Raw genomic sequence first — 27820 nt, 5'->3', positions numbered from 1 at the left:
ATGTGTACATCTCCTATGTTAAAGTGAGGAGCTGCATTTTGGGGAGATGCAAGAAATACGAAAAGAGGAACCTAGCTTTATTCAATAGATGTAAACTGAAATTTTGTTTGCACATCACATGTTTGTCAAACAGATCATTTTTTAATTGCTTAGGGAATTAGGTGTTTAAATTTTACATGCTTTTGTTCCTTTACTGGAGTACTGAAATATACACCGATTTTTACTTCCTTCTGTGATTATAACACTTACATTTTTCCTATGTCAGCTTTGTTTATTATTGGCACACATAGGCATGTTTAGTATTATTCTTAATAGAGTCAGGGTTTATGGTGAGACCTACAAACTCTTTTCACTGAGTTTATTTTATAATTGATGATCCAGGACTATCACGGACACTTCTTTTCAAAATAATGACCAATTATATAAATTGGTCACTTCCCAAAGTCAGTGTTTTTGCTACTTTCAGTGTTCCTTAGTCCAATCTTTATGAGTATTATTCTATTTATTCTGTTATAGGTGACGCTAGCTTATCTCATCATAAATACATATTTTGAATATTTACCAGGATTCTCTGGCTTAATTTCCAGCCCAGTAGAGCTGGGATTTTATGAGCATTGTGTAACCTAAGTCAGGGCTGCTGACTCTTAGTCATTTAGTCACTCTGGAATCCAGAGTATGTTTTGGGTTTAAAGGTGCATTCTCTTTTATCAGTTCCAACTTAACCTTCAAGTATCAGCCTAAGTACTAAAACTTTTGTTGATTCTTCCCCAGTTCCTCTCAGTCAGTCATGCTCCCCTCTGGGCTCACATAATACCAGTACCATCACAGAACTTATCCGAGCCAGTCGAATCATGTCAATATATTTAGGTATGTCTTTTGCAAAACAACTTCAGAGCTTATTGAGAGCAGAGAATTTTTATTCATCAAGCACCTATTATGTACCAATTGCTCTAGAAAGTAAATATACTTGTTTTCTCCTTAAAGTATATCTATGTTCATGTATATACTATGCTTTTCCATATAGATACATTCCTATGAGAAAATTTAATTTATAAATTTGCCACAGTAAAAGATCAACAGCATCAATAATAAAACAGAACAATTATAATGATATACTGTAACAAAAGTTATGTAAATGTCATCTCTTTCTCTCAAAATATCTTATTGTACTGTATGTACAGCATGGATAGATACCTTGGATAAAGATGATTCATGTCCCAGGTGGAATGGAGTGGATAGTGTGAGATTTCATCATGCTATTCAGAATGGGGCACAATTTAAAACTTATGAATTATTTATTTCCAGGATTTTTTAATTAATATTTATACATGGTTGACCATGGATAACTGAAACCATGGAAAGCCAAACCACGGATAAGGGAGTACTATTGTATATAGCTGGCCTTGTTCTATTGCATAACATAAAACATGCAAAAATCCCTGTCATCATGAAGTTTATATTTTCACCAAGGGGAAAGAAAAATAAAATAAAATACACATACCACTTATAGTATATTACAAGGTAATAAATGCTAAGGGAAAATGAAAAGTAGAGCAGGATAAGGAAATGGGGTATATGTTTAGGTGACAGCATTAAATAAGGAGGTCAGTTTCAGGCTTTCAGAGCAATTGAAATTTGAACAAAGCTCTGAAGGAAGTGTTTTCCAGGCAAAGGGAATAGCTAGAGTAAATGGCCTAAGGTGGAAGCGTGTCTGGCATGTTCTAGAGTGATTAAGCCTGAAAGTATATCTAGAATGAACTGAAGGAGGAAAATATTAGCAAACGAGTGAAGAGAATGGCTCTATAATGTTGACAGCTTGCCCAATTATAACAGTATATGCAAAAAACACCCATTGCCTCCAGACTGATCATTTGGATTTGCTCATTTTGCTCAGTGGCCCTAGTCCACATTTGTCTTCATAGAGTAGTCCTCTAAAAATCACTAGAATGCTCTGAGTTTAGAATATTGCTTCAGTTAGATTCAATCACACTCACTCATATGAACCCACTCATGAATCATTCTTTCCAGTGTTTCTGGTCAATCCATTCCTTTACATTATGTTGGCCAGGTCTATAGCAATGATACATAGATATACTCAGAGATATTTGTGGAATGAACAGATATATGAGTCAGTTAGCAAATGAATGAATTAATGAATGAATGGGGACAGATTCAATCTTATAACACAGATGGATACTCCCACATATAAATGAACTTGTATTCTGGATGTAGACATAAGTTACACATTTACTTATGTGGAATTAAATATTTGGAATATGGTTGAGTGTTGATTAAATGTTGATTATTTTTAAATGTATTCATGTTTCATCAAAGTAAGAGAAATCAGGGAAATGTTTTGGTTCTGTACCTTCAGAGACATTATCTTGAGCTTACTAAAAATATTTTGCTTCACCTTGAGCAGAGTCACCAGTTAAAATAAAGTGCTTAAGCCTACTCCCCTCCCCCCAAATTTATTTCCTTTTTTAGTGATATGTTATTTTCTACAGTATTAATAGTGATTTCATTGTCTTGGTATAATCTTTAACTTCAAATGTCAACTACATAGTTACTCCTTTGTTGGACTTCACCTTGTTTGAGGTGGTAAGTTGTTGCCTTAGCTCTTCTGTAACACAGACTGTCTGTGGCATTTACTGTTGACATAGTGAATGTAACCTTTTCTTTCCACAGCTTGGAATGACTTCTGTACTATTATAAGTACTGTAGATTGATCCTAGCATGTGGCTATGAGACTTTTGTAAATATATTTTTTAAATCCTCTATAATCCTATATAAATATAAAGCTATAGTTTTAGAAAACATGAGCTGATATGTACTTTATATTTCATAGGAAAAGAAAATCGGGAACATTTTATTTATTCTTAGTAATCTTTTGCTTGATAGTTTTTTTTAGTCTGAAGCAAAGGAATACAAGTATAGACCTATGGAAGTCAAAGCATCAATAAAGATTAATTACCTACTTTAGTAAGAAACTAGATAACACTTATTTTAATTGCCCCATCAATTTAAATCCATTTTCCATTTATTTTTAAAAACTATTATAATTTAACAAAAAAGTCATTTAAAATATAATTTCAAAGGTGTTACTTTTAAATTTACTATGCCGTTATTTTTCCATTAACTGACCATTTATACCATCTTAAAAGCAAATAGCCTTACTCAATGTCTGTTCAATAAAAGCATAGTGAAATAGAATATTTTTAAAAGTGTTTTTCATTATTGTTGTATAAAATGCCCAAAATTTTTGTGATTGTTTTACAATAAAACAGGTGTGTTTTTTTAAAATTATGTGACTAAGTATGTGGTTTAAATTTTTTTTTCTTAAGCCAAATAAGTTACAGATATTTTCTATTTTTAGTAACAAAAGCATTTGATTTTTTTCTTTCTGAGTAATTTGCATGTTAATTATCATTAAAATTTTAAAATGCAATGAAAATATATGCTACATTAAATGTACATTTAATCATATTCCCAAAAGGATTTTCTTTTATTCTTATACCTTTAAAGATTCTGTCATTCCTTTACAATAGCCTCATAATGACTTAATAACTTTATTCTTATTTTCATTCCATATTTTTATATAAATAAAAGTTTTACAAGTTATAGTACAGTAAAATTTATCTCTCAAAATAGAAAATTGCCATGTTTAAAATGAATTGATAGTCTGTGGTTTGTTATAAGAATTATAAAGTCAAAGTATATAATCTATTTCTTTATCTTTAGAATGTGTATAGGGATAATTCACTTTTTCTGTATGACAAACCTCACTATTAGTTAATAACAATTAAATGCCAGGAAGTGTGAAAATATGACAAGATGGTCAGAAAAGAAAACAGGAAGGGCAAGTATCTAGCTTCTTTTCCTTATCTTCTCTCTGAAATTATTACTTAAGTGCCCAGTGTATCTTCCTTGGGCCCTTGTTTCAGAATTTGTGGAATTTTCTAACAGTTGTGCTTTTCATTCTGAAATGTCAAGAGTATCTAGGTCTATACTCAGTGATTGGCAATACTTCTGTACTCTGTGCTAGAGTAATGACATCAGTAAAGATGAGCCCAGAGATTTAACATGAGCAAGACTGTACCTGGGATCCTTCCACCTTTTTTGGCTGATCCCTATTCTGGTCAGTCACCCATTTATGAACTGATTAGCTAAGGAACAACAGTTAAGTGTTCAGTCATGAAAGAGAACAAAACTAATGGCCACGTGGGGTTGACTTCAAGAGTTTTGTCTCACTGGCATTAATCAACAAGCCTTTAAATATTTAAAGAACAAAAACAATCGAAGTAGAATCATTACTGTTATTTATTAATGTTATAATAAATTGAGGATTAATTTTCTTAGATTGTTGAACTATGGCTAATTGGCTTTTTCCTGTTTCTCCCCTACAGGTTTAGGCTTCAGTATTGCAGGAGGTGTGGGGAACCAACACATTCCTGGAGACAACAGCATTTATGTAACTAAAATTATAGATGGAGGAGCTGCACAAAAGGATGGAAGGTTGCAAGTAGGAGACAGACTACTAATGGTGAGTGTGACTCAAGCAAAACAACGTGTTTATTTATGAAGCTGTTGTTTCCCAGCATGCGACTGTCTTAGTCTGTACAAGCTGCCGTAACAAAACAACATAGACTAGGTGGCTAAAACAACAGAAGTATTATTTTCTCACAGTCCTGGAAGCTGGAAAGTTCAAGATCAAGGTTTTGGCCCATTCGGTTTCTGTTGAGGTTCTCTTCATGGCTGGCAGGTGACCATCTTCTTTCTGTATCTTCACATGGCCTTTTCTCTGTGCTTATGCTGAGAGAGAACTCTTTCTCTTCTTATAAGGCCACCAGTCCTATTTGATTAGAGCTCCACCCTTAACTCATTTAATTAATAACCTTAATTACCTCCTAAATACCGTATCTGAAAATACAGTGGTATTAGGGGACAGAACTTCAACATATAAATTTGTGGGGAGGGGGCCCAATTCAGTCCATAGCAGTGACCATGAGTAGTAATAGAAAAGAAGGGAGAACAGATTTTGTGGTAAGAGAGCTCAAAAGTACAAGTATAATTGTATCTGATTTGTTGACATTTTAAAAACAGAAATCTCAATTTTCACCAGTGTTCATATATCCACAAAGCTCAGAGATTATATGTTGTTCTTCCAATGTAACTCATCGCTTATTAGCCAGAGAGACTGATAAAGCCAGACTGCTAGAGAGGTGGGCTTTGTTAACAAAGGGAATACTATCTGGTTTATTGATACATACATTTCTATGTCTCTCTGTGGTCCTTTGTTCAATCAGCATAGATGCAGTCCCTAACTTCCAAGAATTCTTAATCTGAGTTCAGTCACATGTGTAAATGGATCCCTCCCTCCTCTCTCTTCAGACAGGGTTTCTACAGCTATTTTATCTGCCCACATGCTTCAGGAGCCCTAGAAATGATTGACACCAACTCTTGGCCACCCTTTCTGAGCCGTGAAATAATACGATAAACTAAGGCAAAATAAGGCAATTATAAGCAGTAAAACATTTGAGATTGCACTTAACAACATTACTTCATCTTCATTTACTATTTTATACCAAATCTACAGGATAATAATCAAACACTGAAAATTAATAGAAGATAGCTCTCAAATAAGATATCTAGTCATATCTAGTCATATGCCTGCCCTTATAAAATAGAGCATGTAATCTATGTCTGCAAGGTGCCATTATCTCCAACACTTTCATAAGTGGTATTTGAGAAGAATCTATAATTTTCAACAGAATAGCACTTTCTAGGACATGTGCCAGTTTTGTGGGTTGAACCTCAAAGTTCATTGTGCCCACTTCCCTTCTCTAGATAGCTTATCTTTGGTCCAACTAGCCTAATTTCATAGATGTCAATGACCTTTATATTGAATTATCTAGATAAGACCTTTATAATATTCTTGATAATGAACATTTGTTTGGCATTTATTATTTTCCATGTACTTTTACAAGTGCTTTTCTGTAATGTAACAGACTTCTCACAATGGTCTATTTTATGTAAGAAAAAGGAAACTGAGGCATAGAGAGATTTACTAACTTGCCTATGGTCATATAGTTAACGATGTACAGAACCAGGTTTCAAATCCAGGCAACTGGCTTACATCCATGCTTGTACCACTAAGCACAGTCTTTGCATTTGTTTCCTAGAATTTATCAGTCAATTCTTTCCTTCTTTCCTTTAGTTATCCTATAGCCATTCACTAATAACATTATTTAACGAGTAATGTGTTGAGCACCTACCATGTCCCAGGCAGTAGTCACTACTCAGGAAGGAATTCTGTCAGGAGAAAATGTATGGTCAAACTGGATGGGCAAAAAAATGTGACGTTAATGACTTCAATCAGAGTTGCACTAAGAGGTTTCGGTTTCTTTACCACCTGAAGTCACTACCACTTTATGTTCTTTTCTTTTTTAAACCACTTTATTGAGGTATGGTTGATAGGCAAAAAGCTATATGTATTTAATGTATATAACTCTATGAGTTTGAGAATAAGTATATACTCATGAAGCCATTACCACCATTAAGGCCATAAATATATCCATCACCTCCCGGTTTTCTCCCATCCTTATTTTTTTTTATTATTATTATTATTACTACTACTATTTATTTATTTTGTGTGTACATGCTAAGAATACTTAACATAAAATCTACCCTCTTAGCAAATTTTAAGTACACAGTACACTATTGTTAACTAGAGGCACTATGCTGTATAATAGAACTGCCATTTTTGTTCTTCAGATATTGTTTTTTTTATTTCCTGGTTTTATTTATTTATTTTTTGCCTTTCATGTAAAAGTTGATTCTTCTGAAGATGTGTCTTCTGATCCAGAAAAGTGTTTGGAGAGTATAAGTCCTAACAACTTCATTTCAAGAATATAAACTTTATTGTTTATTGACTTAGGAATAAAACAAACTTAGATATCCATAGTGCTAAATTGAAATAAAGAGGACAATTTCATTCTGAAGTAATGACTGTCATAGATAGTGACTGATTTGACCTGTGACTCATTGTTCTGTAGGAGTTTGGTTGTAGGTAACTCTTCTGGTATTTTTTTAACTGCTGCTATTGTAATATGCTAGATATTGTGTGCCAATTTCTTGAGGTTCTGTTCAAATTTTTAGCTTTATTTTCAAATTTAAAAAAAATCAGTCTAAATAATTCTGTCAAAGGATTTTGCAGGCATCATGCTATTTTTATTACCATTTTCTTGATATTCATTGTAGATATAACGATTTCAAAAATAGCTGTGACATAATCCTTAACTGTTTTGAGTTTTAAAGAATAGTTTTAAAAAAATGAACCTTCAACAATAATAGGTCTCTCCTCTCTTATGTAAGGAAAACATAATTAGTACTTCCAAGGCAACTGCCAAGCTGAATTTGGAAATGAAAGAAAATGATTCACTTTATAACATTCTGAAAGAAAAACAACTCTGAGAGAGAAAATAAAAGAAAAAAATATCATGGAAGCTACCCGAAAGACCAATTATCTTGCTTTACCTCAAAAATATTTATCAATGCTCTCTTTCTGTCATTTCTTTCTACCTCCTCTTCCTTTTACTACCCTACCCTCAAGTCTTCTTTATCTTCCTCCTCTTTACTCTCCTCCCTCAAAAGAAGTGCAAATTATTTAGATTCTGTGATTTACCACCTGTACCATACTCTATGTTTCTCTAAATAGCTATTCTTCTTTCTAAATCAATATGCATCACTCACTTCTCTCACTTCCTAGGAAAAATTTGCCTATATATTATTCATTCATAGTTCTATAAGTAAACTGATCTAAAATGAAATTCCATTAATTTTTTAGACTTTTGTGGCTGGATCCCTAAACTTCAGGAAGTCTCCCAACTTCTTATATCTCTGAATTGAAAAGTTTCTATCTTAGATATTATCTTATTCCAACTCTCATGTGATACATCAGAATCCTACAGAACAGTAGGAAGTAGTCTCACCCCTCCTAAGATACTCTAAGGATGGAGAACTTAATGCCTCCTATAAAGCTACCTATTCGATACTAGCCATCATTAGCAATTTTTTCCTTAAAATTATATCAGAATATTTTTCCCTATACATTTCTTTCTTTATTCATAGCTCTGTCCCTTGGAAAGGTGAATACTAATTACTCTCTCACATTTGTTTGAAAAGTTATATCTTGCCATTTCTCCATCGTTCAGTCTTTTGAGATGTTTTGCACATTTTCTCTAATTCTTACAGTTAGTTTTACCACATATCCACTTGTCTTTTGTTAAAATAGATGATCTTTTTAACAAAACTTTTTTTGATTCCTTAGAATGTTATTTCCCCATCTGACCTTTACCTTTATTCTACTATAAGAAAAAGTTTTTCTGTCTGTCACCTTTGCAATAAGCCTCTTCATGTTTCAAATAAGATGGTTTTGTCAGACCTCTCTGATGCTTCATGGGTCATCCAGATGCATAGCATATGTTCTCTTTATCAAAATAATACTTTAAAAATTTTTCCAGCTACTTGGCATTTATTATTCACTAGAATGTTGTGTTATTTTGTCAAATGACAATGACATCTGATCTTTGTGGATTAAACCAGTAGCTTAAAGTGATAATCTCAGACTGAATAGATTTTACCTCTTGGCCTTGAACTTCATGGCTTAGATAGTCAGAAGTTAACAGTATTGATAATTTTCTAATTTTTTCATATATTTTCACACGCTGGTTTTTATTAAGCCCTACCAAGGAGGCACATAGAGCCTCATATATTATAGAAATGTGATGTTCTTTATCTTTTTCTACATAATACTAGAAACTTTTAATCCAGGTTCATCTATTATCTTCTCTATAGGGATAACATGAGCTATTAATTGTCAAAGCCTCTTGTCACACTGTGATTTAAACTTTATAATCTTAGTCTCTTTTTTCCATAACCCTTGCTTGACATTTGAAAAAACTAACTGTAAGAGAATTTTTACATCTTTTAGAAAATATAAGTCTGTATAGTTGTGGATTTTGTTTGTTTGGGGGTGTTTTTTATTTTGTTTCATTTTGTTTTCTTAAAGGTAAACAGTAGACAAGGAAAAAGGTAAGCAGTAGACAAAGAAAAAGGGTAACATAGGCTTTGAAGTAGAATAGAAAGACAATGGACTCAGAATAACTGGATTTAAATCCCAGGCAGCTAGCAGTAACTCTACCTAATTGACCTTGGGCAAGTCATATGCACATTAGATATTCTGTTTTGGCCTCTACCATGAAAGCATTGTCTTAGATCAGTGTTTCCCAAATGTATTTTAAAATATTAGTCTCATTACTGACTGTGTCACATGAAGAATATCTGTAGTCAAATAAGTTTGGGAAATTCTGCAACCTGTAACTCATCTCTCGTATAGATTCCCAATGAACTTTACCATATTAGTCTATGAAGTCCTGCTGTCAAGGAACTAACTTCACTTTGATTAATAGTATAATTTTCAAATGCATTTTATTGTAGAACCCTTTTCCTAAAGTAATGCTTATGAAACACCTAAAACTATTGTTCAGTGGAGTATACTCCAGGATGTGCTTATTTTTATTCCAAAATTAATATCCTATGGTAAGGACAGTAAATAGATTTAGGGAATGTGGATGGAAATAATACAATTTTCTGAATGAGTACTAGTTGTGAGGACCTAAATTATTATTTTTGGTAGATTAACAAAAATTGCCTAGTTTCATCCAAATAACAATAATAATAAATCATCTTGAAGACAATGCAAATATACAAATTATCTGGACTTTAAAGCACTTCCATCGGTTAGACCGGCTTTCGATGAGAACCAAAAGCTGTATTCTCTCTGCTTCTATCTTTAAAATAATTTTTACCTGCAGTAGCATCCAAAAAAGTCCTCACTCCAACACTTGAGAGGTAGATAGGCCAATCATTACAATTATTCTTATTTTCCATAAAATAAAGTTGGAAATCAGAGAGGACAAAAGAACTTCCAATATTATATAACAAGCAAATTGTGACATTAGATTCAGATCTAATATCCATGTCCTAAAGCCACACTTCTTTCACCAGTTTACTCACCTCTCTGGTTCTCAATTCTGGTTACACATTTGAATCTGATGGTAAGTGTTTGAACCCTGTGGCTCCCCAGGCCTCAATCAACCCTGAGTAATCAAATCAGAATCTCTGGGGTAGGAGCCACACTCCGTTTTTAATTTTTTTTTAAGTTTCCTAAATGATTCTAATGTGCAGCCAGGTCGAGAACCACAGCTCTATCTTCGCCTAATCACCTCATCGCCTGCTCTGGTGCTGCTCCTCTGCTTCTCCTTAGGCTGATGTTGCTGGTGATGCTCTTTCTATCAAGCCAGTACCGCATCATGTGGCAATTTCCAACAATGAGCTGAAAAGCATTTTTAGATAGTTCACTCTTTAAACTCTGTTCCTTGCAGTTAGAGTTACTTCTGACATATGAGAGGGAAAAAAAAATGTGGGTAATTATTTCTTGGACTTCCTTCTAATTTCTCTCAAATGTAATAAAATTGCAATGCAATGCAATTGCAGTGGCATTTTACGTAAGGGTTAAAGCCTACCATTGTATTGTTTTTTCTTGCTTATATACAGTTTAATGACCCTGTTTATAAACTTGCTCATAGTTATATATTTGTGCCTACTACAGAAAAGTGGTCTTAAAATTCTTTTAATAGCATATCCCATCAGTAAAACACAAAAGTTGCCTTTAATATATGTATATTTCTCTACTTAAAATTGCATACATATATCACTATGCTAATATATTATGCACATTTTAAAACATACACAAAAATAGAAGATCAGTATGATAAATATTAATAGAATTTCAAATATTTTTCTTCAAGATCAATATGATAAATATTAATAGAATTTCAAATATTTTTCTTCCTAAACCCACTGAGTTACCCAGGGGTTCATATTATACTGTCCATTTTGGTGCCATAGAGGAAGCTTGGGTCAATCAACACATCACCATCACTTGCTCTCTGTCTATGGAATAAATGATTGAGAAATGCATTAACGATAATGGAGGAGGAAGAAATTCACACTGTTGCAGCTTCGATCTTGCCCCTTATAATATCATGGGACCTGGTGCTCTCATTTTGAAACCAGCCTTTCCATTCTTATATCCCATGCCTGACACAGAGTGAGTGAGTGCTCGATATTTGTGTGTTGTTGGTTAAATGACCTTTATTCCTCATCCTTTCTTCTCTGACTCAACACAAATGCATCATTCTCTCTATAAAATATGGAGTTTTGGTCACTTTTCTTTTGGTGTTCCACTTTGTTATTTTTTAACTTATTTAGCTTATTACTTCAACATGTGTTAAGTGCCCACTCTTTACAGTCTATCAGCTGGGAGAATGCAAAGCTGAATCCAGTCATTGCCCTTGAGAAGGTCAGTCTCTCTGAGGTGGGAAGAGGCACTGCAAGAGTAAATATTGTACAAGGCAGGGGGTGATCATTTTCACAGAAAGAGCTCTGAATAGGAAGAAACTATTTCCAGTAGCAGGATACGCAGAAGCACTGTTTATTATATTTGATTACTATTTATATACTGCTTTATATTAGACAGTATTTTTTCAGGTTCACAGTATCATTCCTTTCTTGTAAACACAAGTAAATCAATAAAGAAATCAGCATTATACACATTTTACATATAAAATAATTAATGCTCAGTAAATATGTTAACTGACCAAAATTCATGAATCTAGAAATTGAAACCAGATCTGATTTTATATTCAAAATTATTCTAATTAGACCAAGTCAACTTCATTTCTGGAAACACCTAAATTTAAAATATGGCTCATTGTTTCTAATAAATTTAAGTCAATTCACTGGGCATGAGAAATCAACTTCTTTTTCTCATTCTAATTTTTCATCACTCATGAGATCGTGCTATGTGTTTTATAATTAAGCCACTACTCTTAGTTTCTGTTCTTCCTTATTTAAACTTTTGTTCTTGTTCATTTAAAAAATAGAGTTAATTTGGTTTTAACCATAACTAATACATGCTCATTGCTAAAAAAATATAAGAAAAATATTTATTATCCAAAGATAACCATTATTAACATTTTCTATTCATAATTTCTATTTTCAAAATAAATTTTATTATAACAATTTCATTGTGGTGCAGAGATTTTAGTCTTAAGATTATGCATATTTATTTTCATATCATTATCATTACTGCATTAGATTGGTCCCCTTTTTATCTTACAATCGAGTAATTGACTTTGTCTCCTTTTAAAATAACTTTGGAGTTTGTAAATTTTTTACAGTGTTCTAGAGTCTCGCATTTCTTTTCAGTATGTCTTAAGTAACTTTTATGTCCCCCTAGTCACCTCCCAGTTTGTCCTACCACATGTGTATTCCTGAATGAATCTTGCCATCGGTACATTGCCCATTTCTCCTTAGTACCAGCCTCTCGTGCCCTCACATCTTCCATCTTTGTACTACCACATATATATTTGCTTACACTCATTTGAATTCCCACCACATTTGACATGTTTCCTTCTTGCAAGTCTCCTGGCACCTCTTCAGCTGGTTGTGCTCTTTTATCTGCATTATGCTCAGATTCAGTGTTCCTTCTTCTGTTTGAGAGAATGAGTCATCTCACTCCTAACCTCCCTTTTTAGGCCTCAGTCCTCTGCCCTATTGCAAACATACAGCCAAGTTGTACATATGTCCCATTCTGGGTAGCGTACATACACCCCACGGAACTACTTTATTCAAATGCTCATGATTTTTTTCTGAAACCAGGCCAGTTGCTCAGTGTTCACCATTTTAAGCAGATACTTGGTGCAAAAAAAAAAAAACAAAAAAAAAAACAGAGCCAAAAGACAATGAAAAACAATAGCAAGAGCAACTAACCAATCAGTATAATGTCTCTCCTCTCTGCGTACAATCAGCTCCAGCTGTAGGCCCTTTATCTTGAGAGTTCATAGGATAATGCACACACATAATTAACCCAAATAAACCCACTTTCATGAAAAAACATTTTGAAGACTTCAGCACAAAATAGCACTTTTTGGTCCAGATCCTGTACTATTCTGAATTTTTAAAAAGACCACACAGAAGCCTCATCAACAGTACCCTAATTAAACTAATTAGTTCACAGATGTTTACAGGAAAATGCTCAGCAAAAAATTTCACCAAGAATTTCTGTTTTCCTGGGAACAGAGATTTATGATGACAATAGTAATAGTAATAAGCTAAGATTAATAAGTACTTTAATGTGCCTGCCCCTTTACATAGGTCAATACATTTACATCAATAACTCTCTGAAACAGTGATTATTACCAAACCTATTTTACAAATGTCAAAACTGAGGCTAAGAAGGTTAAATGAGTTTCCCAAGGTCACACAGCTAGGAAATACCAGGACCAAGACTCAGCTCCTGGTCTGCATGACCCATCCTGTTGCCAATATCATAGCACTCATTCCATGACTAAAATCTATGTAAAGTTCCCAGCACTTCCTAGTCACCAAGTAAAAACAGACTAAACTACCACTGTTTTAAACTACTATTATCTCCCCCTCCAACATCCTCCCTTTTCCCCACTCCTTACCTCTACTCTTTCCTCAACTTCTGCTTTTTGGTCTAAAGATTTTCCTGGTGGTCTAAGAGTCTGTTAGCAAAGTCATTCTCAGAAGACATGCTTGAAGGTAATATTTTCTAGATCGTTTCACTGTCCACCTTAAGAATGGCAAAAGTGAAACTTAACAAGCACTGGTCATATCTCTTTTTCACTAATTATCTAATAAGTTATGTGCTTTCTCTACCCTGGGAAGAAAGACAATGAGCCCTTGTCAAAAATAAAGCTCCTGTGCCACCTATAATCTGATCTGTTTGGTTTCTAATCTTTGGGGTCTTTATCCCTTGACTTGACATCCTCTCTGTGTTAGGTCAACAAATTCCTTTCTTCTTATGTTTTTTTCTCAAAATAGGTGTTTCTGGGACCCATTGTCACAATATTTAGAACTACCTTGGGCAATCTTTTGAGAGAAAACACCCACTTTCATACACATTTTAAACCATTAATTACGAACATCATTTGTAAATATTCATTATGCAAGTGATATTGCCCTGGAATAAGTGATTCATTAAATATATAAGAAGATTTGAAGAGAAAGCTATATCCAGCTACATTTTTTTTTTAACTATGTCAATATATTTGGATGATGCAATATACTGTCACCACTGGATTAAGCAAGAAGTGTAATGATTATTCGAGCTTACATAACACTTTGGAATTTACATTACTTCGATATGTAAACTTGGAAGGAGATTCTTCTCTTAAAAGGAAAAAGAATAGATGATGTAAACCCTGGGTTTCAATGAATCAACACTGAAGGGCAGTCTCAATGAGGATTGTGATCTAACTGATGGCTTTACCATTCAGAGGCTGTGAGGCCACTTTATTGCACATTGGGCCTCTTTATTTACTTATTTATTTTTAAACACCTACAGCACCTGGTCTTCCTAGGTGGTCTCCCATCCAAGTACTAACCAGGCCCTGCTTAGCTTCCGAGATCAGACGAGATTGGGCACTTTCAAGGTGGCATGGCCGTAGTTGCACACTGACTTCTTTAAACATCAGTTTTTCTCATCTGTAAAATGGGCCTAATTATTAATGTGTGCCTCAAGACACTATAACCAGGATCAGTTATATGATTTATGTTAAAATATATACATAATACTCCCAAAATATGACATATAAGTAAATGTTAGCTCTTATTATTACTAATGTTGTTTCTCTTATTCTCTATTACATCATCAACTGTATTTCCCAAACCTGTAGTCCCTAGATGTTCTCACTTTCTGCATGAGTTTAGTCTATCCATTTATTCCATAAACAGCTATGTTCTTAGAATGTATTAGAACATGTTTCAGGAGAGCTGGGACCTTGTTTTTCTGGAAGAAGCAATGTAGTTGAGTGGTTAAGAGCATGGTCTCTGTAGCCAAACTGCCTGGGTTTTTATTCTTTCTTTTTCTTTTTTTTCATTTATTCTTTTCTTTTCTCTCTCTCTCTTTTTTTTCTCTTTTCTTTCTTTTTCTCTGCCTGGCTTTTAATTCTGCCTCTACCATTTACTGATCAAAGACTTAAGGCATGTTATTAACTTCTTGGAAACATTCTCATCTGTAAAATGAAGATAATTATAATAGCTACCTCATAGATTGTTGTGAAGTTTGTGCTAATATATGTAAAATAGTTTATAATAGTGCCTGACATGTAATATAAGCTGTATAAGTGTCTGATATGATCATGGTTATCATTCTTATCATTTATCACTATATCTCTAATATGTAAAATAGTTATTGACATATAATAGGTATGCAATAAACATTTGATCAATGAATGAACAAGTGCTAGACACTGGAAATACAAAAACATTTAAGAGAATGTCACCTGCCTAGAAAAGAACTGCAGGAACCCATACAGAGGCTTATAGTTTAATGAAGAATTCATGGCCAGCATTCATACACATCAGTCAAGTTCAGTTCCATCCAGGGTCCCTAACTTGGGCTACACCACCAAGGATAAGATGGCACATGGGATTTATATAACGGCATGAGACCAAAAAAAAAAAAAAATTACTGCAAGGTATTATATGACTAACGTGCTAATTAGATACCACAGAGAATATGTAGGGATCCAGTCTAATGCTCTTGGAATATTTATTTTAGTTCTACATCATTTCAGTAGAAACTGAAAAATCATTCTATTAAAAAAAAAAAAATAGCCAAATTAAAATGATTTTTTTTTTAACGGCATGAGCCAAAAAAAAAAAAAAATTACTGCAAGGTATTATATGACTAACGTGCTAATTAGATACCACAGAGAATATGTAGGGATCCAGTCTAATGCTCTTGGAATATTTATTTTAGTTCTACATCATTTCAGTAGAAACTGAAAAATCATTCTATTAAAAAAAAAAAAGTAGCCAAATAAGAATGACCTAGGTATTTAAAATACTTCCTGAATATTTTTAAATCATTTAAGAGAATTGTGGCCAAGGTCCACTACAATGCCATTGTCATGAAATGATGATTGCACTTGTATCACTGACTTTTCTGTCCAATAAAGAAAAGAATTATGCTAAGAGAAATAAGTCAGACAGAAAAAGGCAAATACCATATGATTTCACTTACATGTGGAATCTAAAAAAATAAACGGACGAACAAAACAGAAACAAACTCATAGATACAGAGAACAAGCTGATGGTTGCCAGATGGGAGGGAGTGTTGGAGGCAGGGTAAAAAAGGTGAAGGGATTAAGAAGTACAAATTGGCAGTTACAAAATTGTCATGAGGATGTAAGTACAGCATAGGGAATATAGTCAATAATATTGTAATAACTATGTATAGTGCCAGGTGGGTACTAGACTTATCAGGAGAAACACTTTTTAAGTTATATAAATGTCTAACCACTATGCTATACACCTGAAACTAATATAATATTGAATGTCAACTGTAATTTTTAAAAAAAATTAATTGTCTATTCAGAAAAAAAGGAAAGGGAAGTTGCTATTGAAGCCGATGGCAATAGAGTACCCTTGAACTTGCTCACATGAAGAGCTCTATGTTCCAACATTAGCCCTCTTCTCTTAGAAAATAGACTAATGTCAAATAACATTTTGATAGGAATGATTTTTAAAGTGAGAAAAGCCAAGTCTGGTGAAGCCATAAGAAAATGGGGGCTCTTGTATAGTTGTAGTATAAAAGTAAACTCGTTCATATTTCCAGAGAGCACTTTGGAAATAGGTTTCAGAAGCCTTATCATATCCATACAGTTTAGTCCAGCAATTCTGCTTGTATGACTTATCTTGAAGAAATCATCAAAGTTGTATACAAATATAAAAAAAATGGTTTACTGAAACATTATTTATAGTAGAAAATAATTAGGAGCAAACTAAATATGCTTCGGTAAGAGATTAGTTAAATCATTATTTTATAGCCATGCAACACAATGCTCTGTACAAAACAGCCATGTTGTTGAAGCACTTTCAAGATAAGGACAAATGGTTACTCTAGGTTATAAAACAGATTCCACAACAAAGTATATAATACAGTCAGAATCACTTAAAGAAATATATCCAAATAGAGAGAATATGTATATATATACTTTTTCTTCCTTTCAGGTCAGTGAATATGTATTACTTTTTGTAATCACAAAAACCATAGCATAGTAAGAGACTTTTGATCCCTTCTTTCCTTCTCCCACAAATTATGTTCTACTTGCCATATATCACTCCCTCATAGAAAATGGCAGAAGCAACCTTGTTTTTTAGTATCAATGACTGTACCTTATCTGCTGTGGCTAATGCCATTAACCTATCTGTTCCATCAAAGTCTGATACAGATACTGGACTGTAATCATTGCAATTTAATCTTTAAATAAGGTTATAATTCCATATATCTTCTTGCCTGAGTATTTCTCTTCACCTGCATCATTTTGACTCTAATATTGAATTGTTTTCCCTTTTAAGGTAAACAACTACAGTTTAGAAGAAGTAACACATGAAGAGGCGGTAGCAATATTGAAGAACACGTCAGATGTAGTTTATCTAAAAGTTGGCAAACCCACCACCATTTATATGACTGATCCTTATGGTCCACCTGATATTACTCACTGTAAGTACCACACGCAGTTTTATCTTCGAACAGCATCCAGATTTGCAAAACTGGAATTCTACAAAGCTTGGCAAAGTCCTATACTTGCACCTTCCCATCTGTTAAGCCTGTGAAAATACGTCTGAGGGATCCCGTGTTTTACCCTCCAGTTGCCTTAGGGACTTACCTAGTGTTTTGAAGGTGAAACACCCTGATGAGTCAGCGGGTTCACAGTTATAGAAAGCCTTAATAATATATGTTGTGGACAGTGTGATTACAATAGCATAGGGGAAACATGTTTTTAAAGGCTATTTCTTAAGTCCCTAAAGCATGGTAGCTCTCATGCCATAATATGCTTTCTTCCTAGTTTGAATCTATATAGTAGCTGAATGAAAAAGAGATCCTGGCAAAAGAGACCCACGACAGCTTTATGCTTCTTCCTGAGTGAGAGGATCTTGTACTTGAATGGCGAAATTATGAAATTATGATCCTTAATCACCATCATCATAGCTCTTACCTTTACATGAATTTGTTATATTGGTAGGGAAGCCAGAGAAAATTGTCCGTCAATATGGCAGTAAAGATAGATTGCAGGTGGGGGTTTCTAGGGCAACAACTAACTGTGAGATGCTGTGCTGCTACATAAGCCCCATGTTTTCGCCTCTTCGTAATAGGTTAACAAGAACCTTATCTAAGGTTCTGTCTCTGCAGACTAAATTTAGAAGCAATTAAATTTCGATATGGGTTTAAGAGACAGTTTTGTTGATGGCAGTAAGTTGTTCATTCTGAAATTTTGAGAAGCCACTTGTGAGGTTAAGAACTCAGGATGTCTTCAGGACCTGCCATTAATTAGTTTTAGAGTCTTAATCAAGTCGTTTAACCTCTCTTAGATTTAGATGTTTCTCTTGAGGATGGATTTTTTAAAGGATGAGTAATTTGTTATCTTCTCATTACATTAGCTATTGCTTTTCTTAATGATGATCCTAAAATGACTTGTCCCCAAATATGTCTTTTATTCAAGCAGACAATACGCTGAGTTTAGCCTTACCTTTGGATATGAAAGAGTTTAAACTTGCAAAGTTTTTCAAGCTGGATGAATTTAGAAAGATCAGCCTTGAGACTCTGTGAGCCACTTCATAAAGGGCATATAAGGTGAATGTCGAAAATAGAAAAGGGAGAAAACAAAACTTGCTTAATCGATTCAAGAAATATATATTAAGTAACCTCAATATGGGCTAGACACCTTTTAAAGGAATAGGTATGCTACAGAGGAGATACAATCATGGCCTTCATTGGAAGGAAGGCTAATTCAAATATATAAATAGCAGTAATATGTGGCAAAAAGGGATGTATAAATAGAGATATATATGCCAGGGGATGAGTAAAAATAAATGTCCTTTGGGCACTCAAAGGAAGGGGATAACATCTGTCCTTAGGAGATCAAAAGAAAACTGTTATGCAGAAGATGGCATTTGAATTTTATCTTGAATAATGTGTGATATTTCAGTATCAGGGATTGGACAGGAGACAGAAATTGTAGTAGTTGACATGACGGAACGAAGGTACAGATGTTGGGAAGAACGGGCTTTGTTTGAGGACCATGGGACATGCATAAGGGTGAATTTTGTAAGAATGTTGAAAGGGAAAGTTCTTATTCAATACAATAGTGGCAATGGATAACATTTAAGCAAGAGAACAGCATGGTCAGGGCTGGATTTCTCAATGTGTGAAATGGAGAGAGACGGGTACAGGAGACCCAGTTAGGAGGTGTTTTCAACCACCTAAAAGGGAGATGAGTTAGGGTAGAGAAATAGGAAAGAATGGTCAGAGTTCTTAGCCTTTCTGGGATGGGAGTACAGCATATTTTGGAATTAAAGTTCTTATAAAAGAACATGTTTCTAGGAAACTTCTGCTTTTAATGGTTGGATATTAATTATGTGAAAGGAATGTGAGCTCTGCAATTAGAAAGACATTTTTATTTCAATAGAAAATTAATCATCATTCTGAAAAAGTGTGTGCTGAGTCTCTTCTCCAATTGTTCTCTTCACCTAATTATACTAACGGGGATCACAGATATAACTGTTATTACATCTTTCCAATCCTAAAGGTCACTATGCGCTAGTGCACATTAAATGCAAACAAACAATATCCCCCCCAGCCCTTGGAGGACAAGAAAATCTTTGGCATGTAGCAAAGCCTTTCTATTTTTAACAGAACTATAGCATGACACATTGAATCACCCACATAACAGGTTTCTTTTCTTTTCTTTTCTTTTTTTCATCCCTTAGCTTATTCTCCACCGATGGAAAACCATCTACTTTCTGGCAACAATGGCACTTTAGAATATAAAACCTCCCTGCCGCCCATCTCTCCAGGAAGGTACTCACCAATTCCAAAGCACATGCTTGTTGAAGATGATTACACCAGGTCAGATATGCTTGTTGGTTAATTGGGTTTATGATCCTTACCAGGAAGAAATTGCATTTGCCTAATGTGTCAGTTGTTGCCTTGAGGCTAAATGAAACTCCTGAGGGCCATTCAAACTTTCTATGATAGTCTTGCATCCAGTGGAAATCTGCAAATACTTGTAAATGTGTGTCATTGTTCTCTGTTAGGAAGCAAAATCACAAATTCTTTGTAGAGAAATAGTAATATACACTTACCTATCACTTTGCAATTTTTTAAGACTTTCAACATTTGATCCTATTTGAGCTTTATAGCCATACTGTAAGATAGGCATTATTAGCTGAGGAGAGAAGATGGTGCTGGGATTCAAATGGAAGGAATTAGCCCACCAATATTATGTATCTGGTGAATAAAAGAGGACTGAAACCCTTGTTTTTTGACTCTAAATTTTGGCTCTTGCCATCAATGGCGACCCACAATTTAATGGAATTGGGGAGTCAAAGGAGTGAAATTAACTACAAATGGTTTGAATTTAACATATCTTGTTAATCCCAAAGACGAACAGGTCAGAATTTTAGGACAGAGCATGAATCATATTGCTAATCCCACAAAGTAAAACCATTTTTAGTCAGCACACCTCTGAAAAAAATCAGATCTGACTGTTCACAGAGAAGACTAATTTAGTTTACTTAATCATCACTATTAAGGATTCAATAAATATTGGATAATTAATAAATTAATGAATGAATGGAGAGATGAATAATAAGAAATGTACATTTTTTCTTTTTTATCTTTAATTTTGTTTTCAAAGTACTATATGCTCATTTCAGTCAGTAAAATAATGCAAAGATATTCAAGAAACAAAACGTCCCCAAACTTCCTACAGTGCAACCAGTCTTGAGGTTCCCAATGTGACATCCTGGCATGAACTTTTCATACCTTTTCCACATTCATACAAACCTGTACGAATGCATACTCAGATATAGATGGGGCTCGACATTGTTTTTACAAAATAAGTTCATATTTCACATATTGCTCTAAACTCGCTTTTCTCAGTGAACAATACTTTTACCCAAAATGAGATTATATGTAGGTATACACACTTTTTTCTAAATGTGTTTGTGTGTAAATACGAGAGATGAACCCTTTTGATTTTATATCCTGTCTAATGAAGCCATTTGTCAGCCTCTAAAAAAATAGAAGAGACTTCCTGCTGCTTTAATTTCCTCACTGGTATCCATGTATGCTTTGGTCTTTTCTTTCCTTTGCTATTTCTTTTTAAATGATTAAGCATTTTCCATTTATCTTGCAATTTCAGGTTTGCTGAAGTAGCTTGTTACATCTTTAGCCAAGGAATGGAATGTTGAGATGCTGCAAATGTGCATCTGTGGTATAAATCAAATATAAACATCACCCTGCTGAAAAGTCTAATCTCTATGTTCTTAATTGAAATGAGGGTGAGGCAGCAAAGATAATCCTCATGGCTCTCTAAAAAATTGTGCAAATATAGGTACCTTTATTCACCAGAGGAATGACCTATTTGCTCTCATCCTATCTCTAATATTTAATATGATGTTAATTTGAGAATACTTTCTTAGTAGGCCCCATAGTGAATTAACATTTATTAAATCCCCTTCATAATCCACACCCTTTGCTAACTATTTTACATACACTCTCCATTTAATCCTCCCAAAATACAGAAAGAAAGGCTTTCATCTCCATTTTAGAGATGTAGAAATAGAAGCTCAGTGAGGTTAAGCAACTTGCTTATGGTCACACAGCTTTTAAACTACCCAGCCAGGTTTAAAATCCTGGCTTGGAGGAAACATTTAAATTTTCCCCTCATTTTTAAATGAAAAGGACCTAAGAGTTTTGGTAAGTTCTAAAGATAACTATATCAAGGTTAAGACCTACTTCTACCACTGGCTAACTGTGTGAAGCTGGGCAAATCATTTAACCACTGCAAGCTTCAGTTTCTTTATCTGTATAATGGGAATAGTAATCACACCTACCTCAACAGGTTGTTTTAATGATTAAATGAGATAATGCATACAAAAAACTTATAATGGTACCTAATACACAAAGAATGTTAAATGAATATTATATTTTTACTGTAGCTATACTTGCAATTCTTAATCCACCTAAGATGTCACATGGAATATTTTAGATGGTGTCCCAGAAAGAGAGTCCATTTCTTCTTATAATATGCCTCAGTATCTTACTTTTGCCCCTCCATTATTCTCTGGCAGAACTATCTCACTTACAACTTTGCATAATGTCTTCTAAATGACTGGTGCCTGTAAAACTCGTGAAATAAATTGTATCAATTTACACACACACACATACCTACCTTCCCCATTTTCTCTCTGCTGCTGGGTCCTCTCACAGGTGCTCTGCGCTGTAGATATTACCATGGATCTCAGAGGTATTTGCTCAGAAGCAAATTCACTGCCTCACTCATAAATATTTATTGAATACTTTCTACTTGACAGTGAACACTGCTCTAAGAATGCAAAATTAAATGAGGAAAAACATCTCTAAGAACTATCAAATTGGGACAAAAATATATTGAAACGAGTGAATCCCCAATGCCCGTTGTCTGATCGTGCAGACTCCCTCCATGAAGTTTTCTGTAAGACCTAATCTATTAATTTTTTTCATCCTAAGATTTTAGACTTTGGTGTCAAATAGCATTTCTTTTGTGGTGGCCAATGGCAGGTACTCACTTTATTATATTGTTAGAAAAATTAAAAATTTGGCCACTTACATCAGTCCTCACTTTTTAAAAGTAAAAGGTCTATAAAAGCCCAATGTGTAGGAGCTACTAACAGAAACAAACAAAATTAGATCAATTCTATGAAGTTCTCTCATGTAGCCCTAGCAGAGTTTCCTTAGCACCACAGGAGGCACTTAGTAAATATTCATAAGTGAATCTGAATTTAACATGAATGTCATAGGAACAACCCATGGCATCAGAGAAAGTTTTAAACAGGAAATAACTCTGGAGATTGAGCTTGAAAAAATGTGTAGGCATTTATCAGAGAGTCGAGAGATCAGGAAGGGCATTCGTGGTAGGGGATAGCCCATGTATACTCAAGGAAGAATGTGAACTCAAATAAAATGGAAACAACTATTACTGTTTGAAATGTAAGGCTCATAAAGAAAAATGGTACTTCCCTTTAAATTATCTTTATATTCCTATCTTTTCTCTCATATGCAACCTAGTTGTAAGATTAAAAATATAGGCTAGTAGAAACACAGAGAATACTACTATGCACTATGAACACTAAGTGCTTTCATGTATATTATCACCCCTATATTATTTATATGATATTCTTATTCTTGATTTTCACATACAACAAAATGAGTTTAAGTAATTTCTTCATATGATACAGCAAACAAATAGCAGAATCAAAATTTGAATTCCAGTCTGTCTACCTTCAAAGTCTTCATCCCTGCACCCCCATCCCGACTCATACATTCTCTTTTCACAGAGAAATATTGGATAAAGAGGACTGAGTTTATGTCAGGAAACTGGGTTCTCATCCTAGTCCTACTACTTACTATCTAGATGACCCTGAAAAAGTCATTTAATCTCTCAGAGTCTTAATTTTCTCAATTACAAATTTGGGATAAAGAATCTTTTAATTTCCTAATGGAATTATGAGTTTTTCATGTGATGATGTGTATAAAAGTAGTCATCTTTAGATAGCTATATAAAATTATTATTTAATATTAAATACTAACATATTAGTAGTGCATATTTGAGATCTACTTTCTATTTTCCTAAAACAATAAATTAAGGGACTGAATCTCTAATGATGGGAGTTAGGCTGATGAGGAAACATTTCTGTAAAAATAGGAAGCTTTAACAACCTATAAAATTATATAAAATTGGCAGCCTTTTATTCCATATGCTCATAATACCATACTCTCTTGTAAGAAATATCTCTGTTTTCTTGATTAATATTCACATTTTTTTAGGAAATAGAATTTTTAAAATAAATTTTATTAAAATGATGACTGGAATTTTTTAAAATCTCTTTCTTACTATTTAAGGGAATATATATCTGAGTAAACTAGGGAATTTTGTTTTTCCATTGATTTAAAGAAAGGGAGCATAAACAAAAGGCCTTGGGTAAAATTCTCTTAGTAGCAGGCCTATTGAGTCTCTATAAATTAAAATTATTATTGATGTAAATACTCTGGTCTCTGATTTTTGGAGAAAAAAATGATAATAATGATGCTGAGATTTTTTTTTTTTTTTGGTACAAGGAATTATAGACTATCACAGTTGGAAGGACCATATATGAATATAGAGTCTAATCTTCCTCCATTTGGAGGGTAAGGAACACAAGGCCCAGCATGATTTGCTAACTCTAAGTCCCAATATGTGAGAGGTAGAATCAGATTTAGAACCTATGTCCTCAGACATCCAATCCAATGCTCTTTCTATTACTCTAAACTAATGTTCACTTTCTTTTTTGAGGGAGTGGGAGTGGGCTTGGGGGTGGGGGGATGGAGTAAAAAGGTAACAATTACAAAAAACTACAATCAATGATCATCTATGAGCAGTACTTACTTTGTATTTTACCTATGACTATGGATTCTATCTCTGCTGGACTAAATCTTCCCTGGTCACTCACAAGAGATACAAACCACATACTCTCACCATCTGGCTAAATATTCTCAGGATATACAAACAAATCATCGGCACTAAAATGACACCAAAAATAAATTGGGGATGCAAAGTAAAACTGCTCTTTTAAGATATGGGGACAGTTTCTTAGTTATGAATGGGATAAATGTCATTTAAAAAGGCCCGGGACTTAACTATAGCTGTGAGTGATATGTTTTCCAGTGATAGAAACCAAGTTCACCTGACCCTGAATTTAGGACACCCAGGTGTCTTTCTGACTGACTCTATATAATGTCCCCTCACATAATTTGATCAAAAAGCAAAACCTAAATAAACTCTCAAGAAAGATCTCTTGTCTCCAGAAACTTTCAAGGACCATCCGAATTGTGACTTTGATACTCACCAGTTTGATTCCCTTATTTACTAAATAAATATGAACCCATTAGACCAGAGTCTGCCTCAACTCTATCCTCCTTTAATTACAGAACATTGGCTTACTCACTATAATATCTAAAATGTATGCCAGTTTTTTTGTTTGTTTGTTTGTTTGTCTCTTTCTTTCATTAATTTACTCATTTACTCATTCAGTGAATATTCAGTTTCTACTATGTGTCAAGCACAGTTATTAGCAAGAGAGTTATAGTGGTGAACAAACCAGATAAGGTCCCTGTCCTCGTGGAGTGTACATTCTAGAATTTAAAAAGAGCTGTATAGATAAGTGAAGTAAGTTCAGATAGTGATAAGTGCTATAAAGGAAATAAAAGGATAACATGATAAGCAGTGATTGGGAAAGAGAACAATATTGAGTAGGATAATCAGAGAATGCCTCTCTGGGGAGGCAGTGTATGAACCGGAATATGAATTAAAAGAAAAAAAAAAGTAGTAATATAAAGATCAGAGAAAGAACATTCCAGGAAGAGGAAATAGCAAGGCTAAAATAACTGAGGCAGGAATAAATTTAGCATGTCCCAGGAACATAAGGAAGTCCAGCTTGGCAGGAAAGAAATGAGCTAATGGGAGCATGGTAGAATATTAGTTTGAAGAACGAGTCAGGAGCCAGAGGACATAGGATTTTGTAGGTAATGATGAAAAAGTGTAGGTTTAATTTAAAGTGCATTGAGAATCCATTAAAGAGTACTAACCGGGAGAGTGAAATGATCTGATTTATGTTTTTAAAAAAAACTCTAATTCCTGTTTGGAGTAGAGCAACATTTGGAGAAAAAGGGGAAAGATTATGGCACCAGAGACTAAAGAAGGGGCAGCAGTGGAAGAGAAGAGGAATGGAGAACTCTGAGCTACACTTTTGAGTTAGATTCAACAGCTAATATTCTTTAGGAGGATCAGGCCTGCTTTAGTCAGGCTAAGTTACTACTGACCATTTGTACACTTTTTATCACCTACAAAATAATCTATCAGGAACAGAATAAGTATTTGCCACAGTTGCTGATTTTTTTCCTTTGGTGTTTAACTTTGAAACTCAGAACTGGTTGGAGGCTAAACCACCCACTGTTTCTCAAATGTTTCTACCACATGCCCTTAGGCCTTGAAAAATTAGCTTGTTCTCATTAAGGCCTGAGGTAAAACGTGAAGCTTTCTGTGTAAGCATGAAACACACGAAATCTTGTATTTTCTCAAAAAAGTTTGGGAAATATCCTTGTTTGCTTTAATGTGAAAATATTTTGGTTAGGAATTAATTTATTTTTAACCAAAATCTTAAAGTGAAGTTGACCCACCAGATAGAATTTTTCTGGGGATACTCAGTCCCTGTCAAATACCACAGATCCCAGCATGCATATGAATACCCAAGTTTGAGAAGCACGAGCTAAATTACACGAACCTGTGAGTTATTAATTCTGTGTTATAAAAACAATCCTTAATAATAGTTCAAGGTTTAGGTCTCCATCAGGGACAGGCTTTCAAAGGATTGGATGACACTGCCTATCACATTAAAGTCTGAGCATGTTCTAGACTCTTCTTTTTAACTTATATTTATGACTTGAAACCATTTCTTGATGAATTGGAAGTTTCTTCTGACAGAAGAAAGACATATTTTCTTTTATGCCTTTAACCGAGAATGGTAGAAAAGAACTGGGTGTGCCCTACACAGACAACTGGCCCTTGCTTTAGAGGGAGGATCACTGTAGCAGAGTGAATAGGTGTGTGGGCCCCGGAGCCATCCTGCTCAGGGTCCCACTGTGACCACTTCCTAGCAGTGTGACCTGGGGTAAATTATGTAACTACCCTTTGCCTTGGAATGCAATGGAATAATGGAATAATCCTTTCTATCTCATAGGTTTATTGTGACAGTAAACTGAGTTAATACATGTGAAGTGCTTAGAAAAAAGTAAGTGCTCAATAAATGTTAGATATTATTAATGTTATTTAAAACAAGGATTTAAGATGAGCTACTCCACGAATAAAGTCATTTTTTGGTAAACATCCTGAATGGAATGGAAATGTAACCAGCAATGTTATACAGCCGCTCAAAAGCAATCTTCATACGTATACATTTTTCAACTTATTTATCTTGCAGGGCACATTAGACCATTTTATTACAGAAAGTCATACATTTAATGCTTTATCAAGAACCTTTATTTTCTTGACTGCGACAAATATCTAGTACCACCTGCACTGACAATATAATGTAGGATTCAGTGGAGCCAAATATGATAAAAATAAACAAACAACAAAAACAGCAACAACAAAATAATCTATCAGTCTGGCCTCTGTGGCTAAATACAATTATCCTCTGGATAATTTCTTAATTTTGTCCTATTTTATTCATAAGGAGCTCTAAACAACTAACACCATGTAGACTTTCCCTTAAAAAAAGAATCTGCAAAACATGACATCAGACTCCTTGTAACCTTTATAAAGTGCGTTACAAAACAAACAAATCAAAGATTTATCAGCAATGTCTCTGAGTTATCTGTTTTGCTCTGTGCAAAATGCCTGATTTCTTCAGTGTAGCTGCCTCTTTTGAAGTGAAGTGTAATAATGGGAAAGGGGAAGCAGGGCAAAACTACTGAGACAGATGAAGGATATACCACTAACTAGAAGCTTCAAGGGGAATTTTCTCTTCATTGATGGTTGCTCTGCGCAACCATTTGGGTTTACTTACGTAAACTGTGAGG

General features: G+C 34.2%; 1 protein-coding gene and 1 pseudogene across 2 annotated transcripts in view; one reads left to right on the top strand and one right to left on the bottom strand.

Annotated features, from left to right (window-relative positions):
* Positions 1-27820, top strand: part of DLG2 (discs large MAGUK scaffold protein 2) — a 657893-nt gene that overhangs the window by 231976 nt on the left and 398097 nt on the right. For both annotated transcript variants that reach the window (XM_006926670.1, XM_006926664.3), the window contains 3 exons: positions 4407-4543; positions 17518-17662; positions 19930-20068. In XM_006926670.1, the coding sequence (XP_006926732.1) occupies positions 4407-4543; positions 17518-17662; positions 19930-20068 (421 nt within the window). The remainder of the gene's footprint in view (positions 1-4406; positions 4544-17517; positions 17663-19929; positions 20069-27820) is intronic.
* Positions 14489-14602, bottom strand: LOC112474882 (annotated as a pseudogene).

The sequence above is a fragment of the Pteropus alecto genome, unplaced genomic scaffold (genome assembly GCF_000325575.1).
Source record: "Pteropus alecto unplaced genomic scaffold, ASM32557v1 scaffold7, whole genome shotgun sequence".
NCBI classification, from domain to species: domain Eukaryota; kingdom Metazoa; phylum Chordata; class Mammalia; order Chiroptera; family Pteropodidae; genus Pteropus; species Pteropus alecto.
This window is presented reverse-complemented; position numbering and strand designations above follow the sequence as displayed.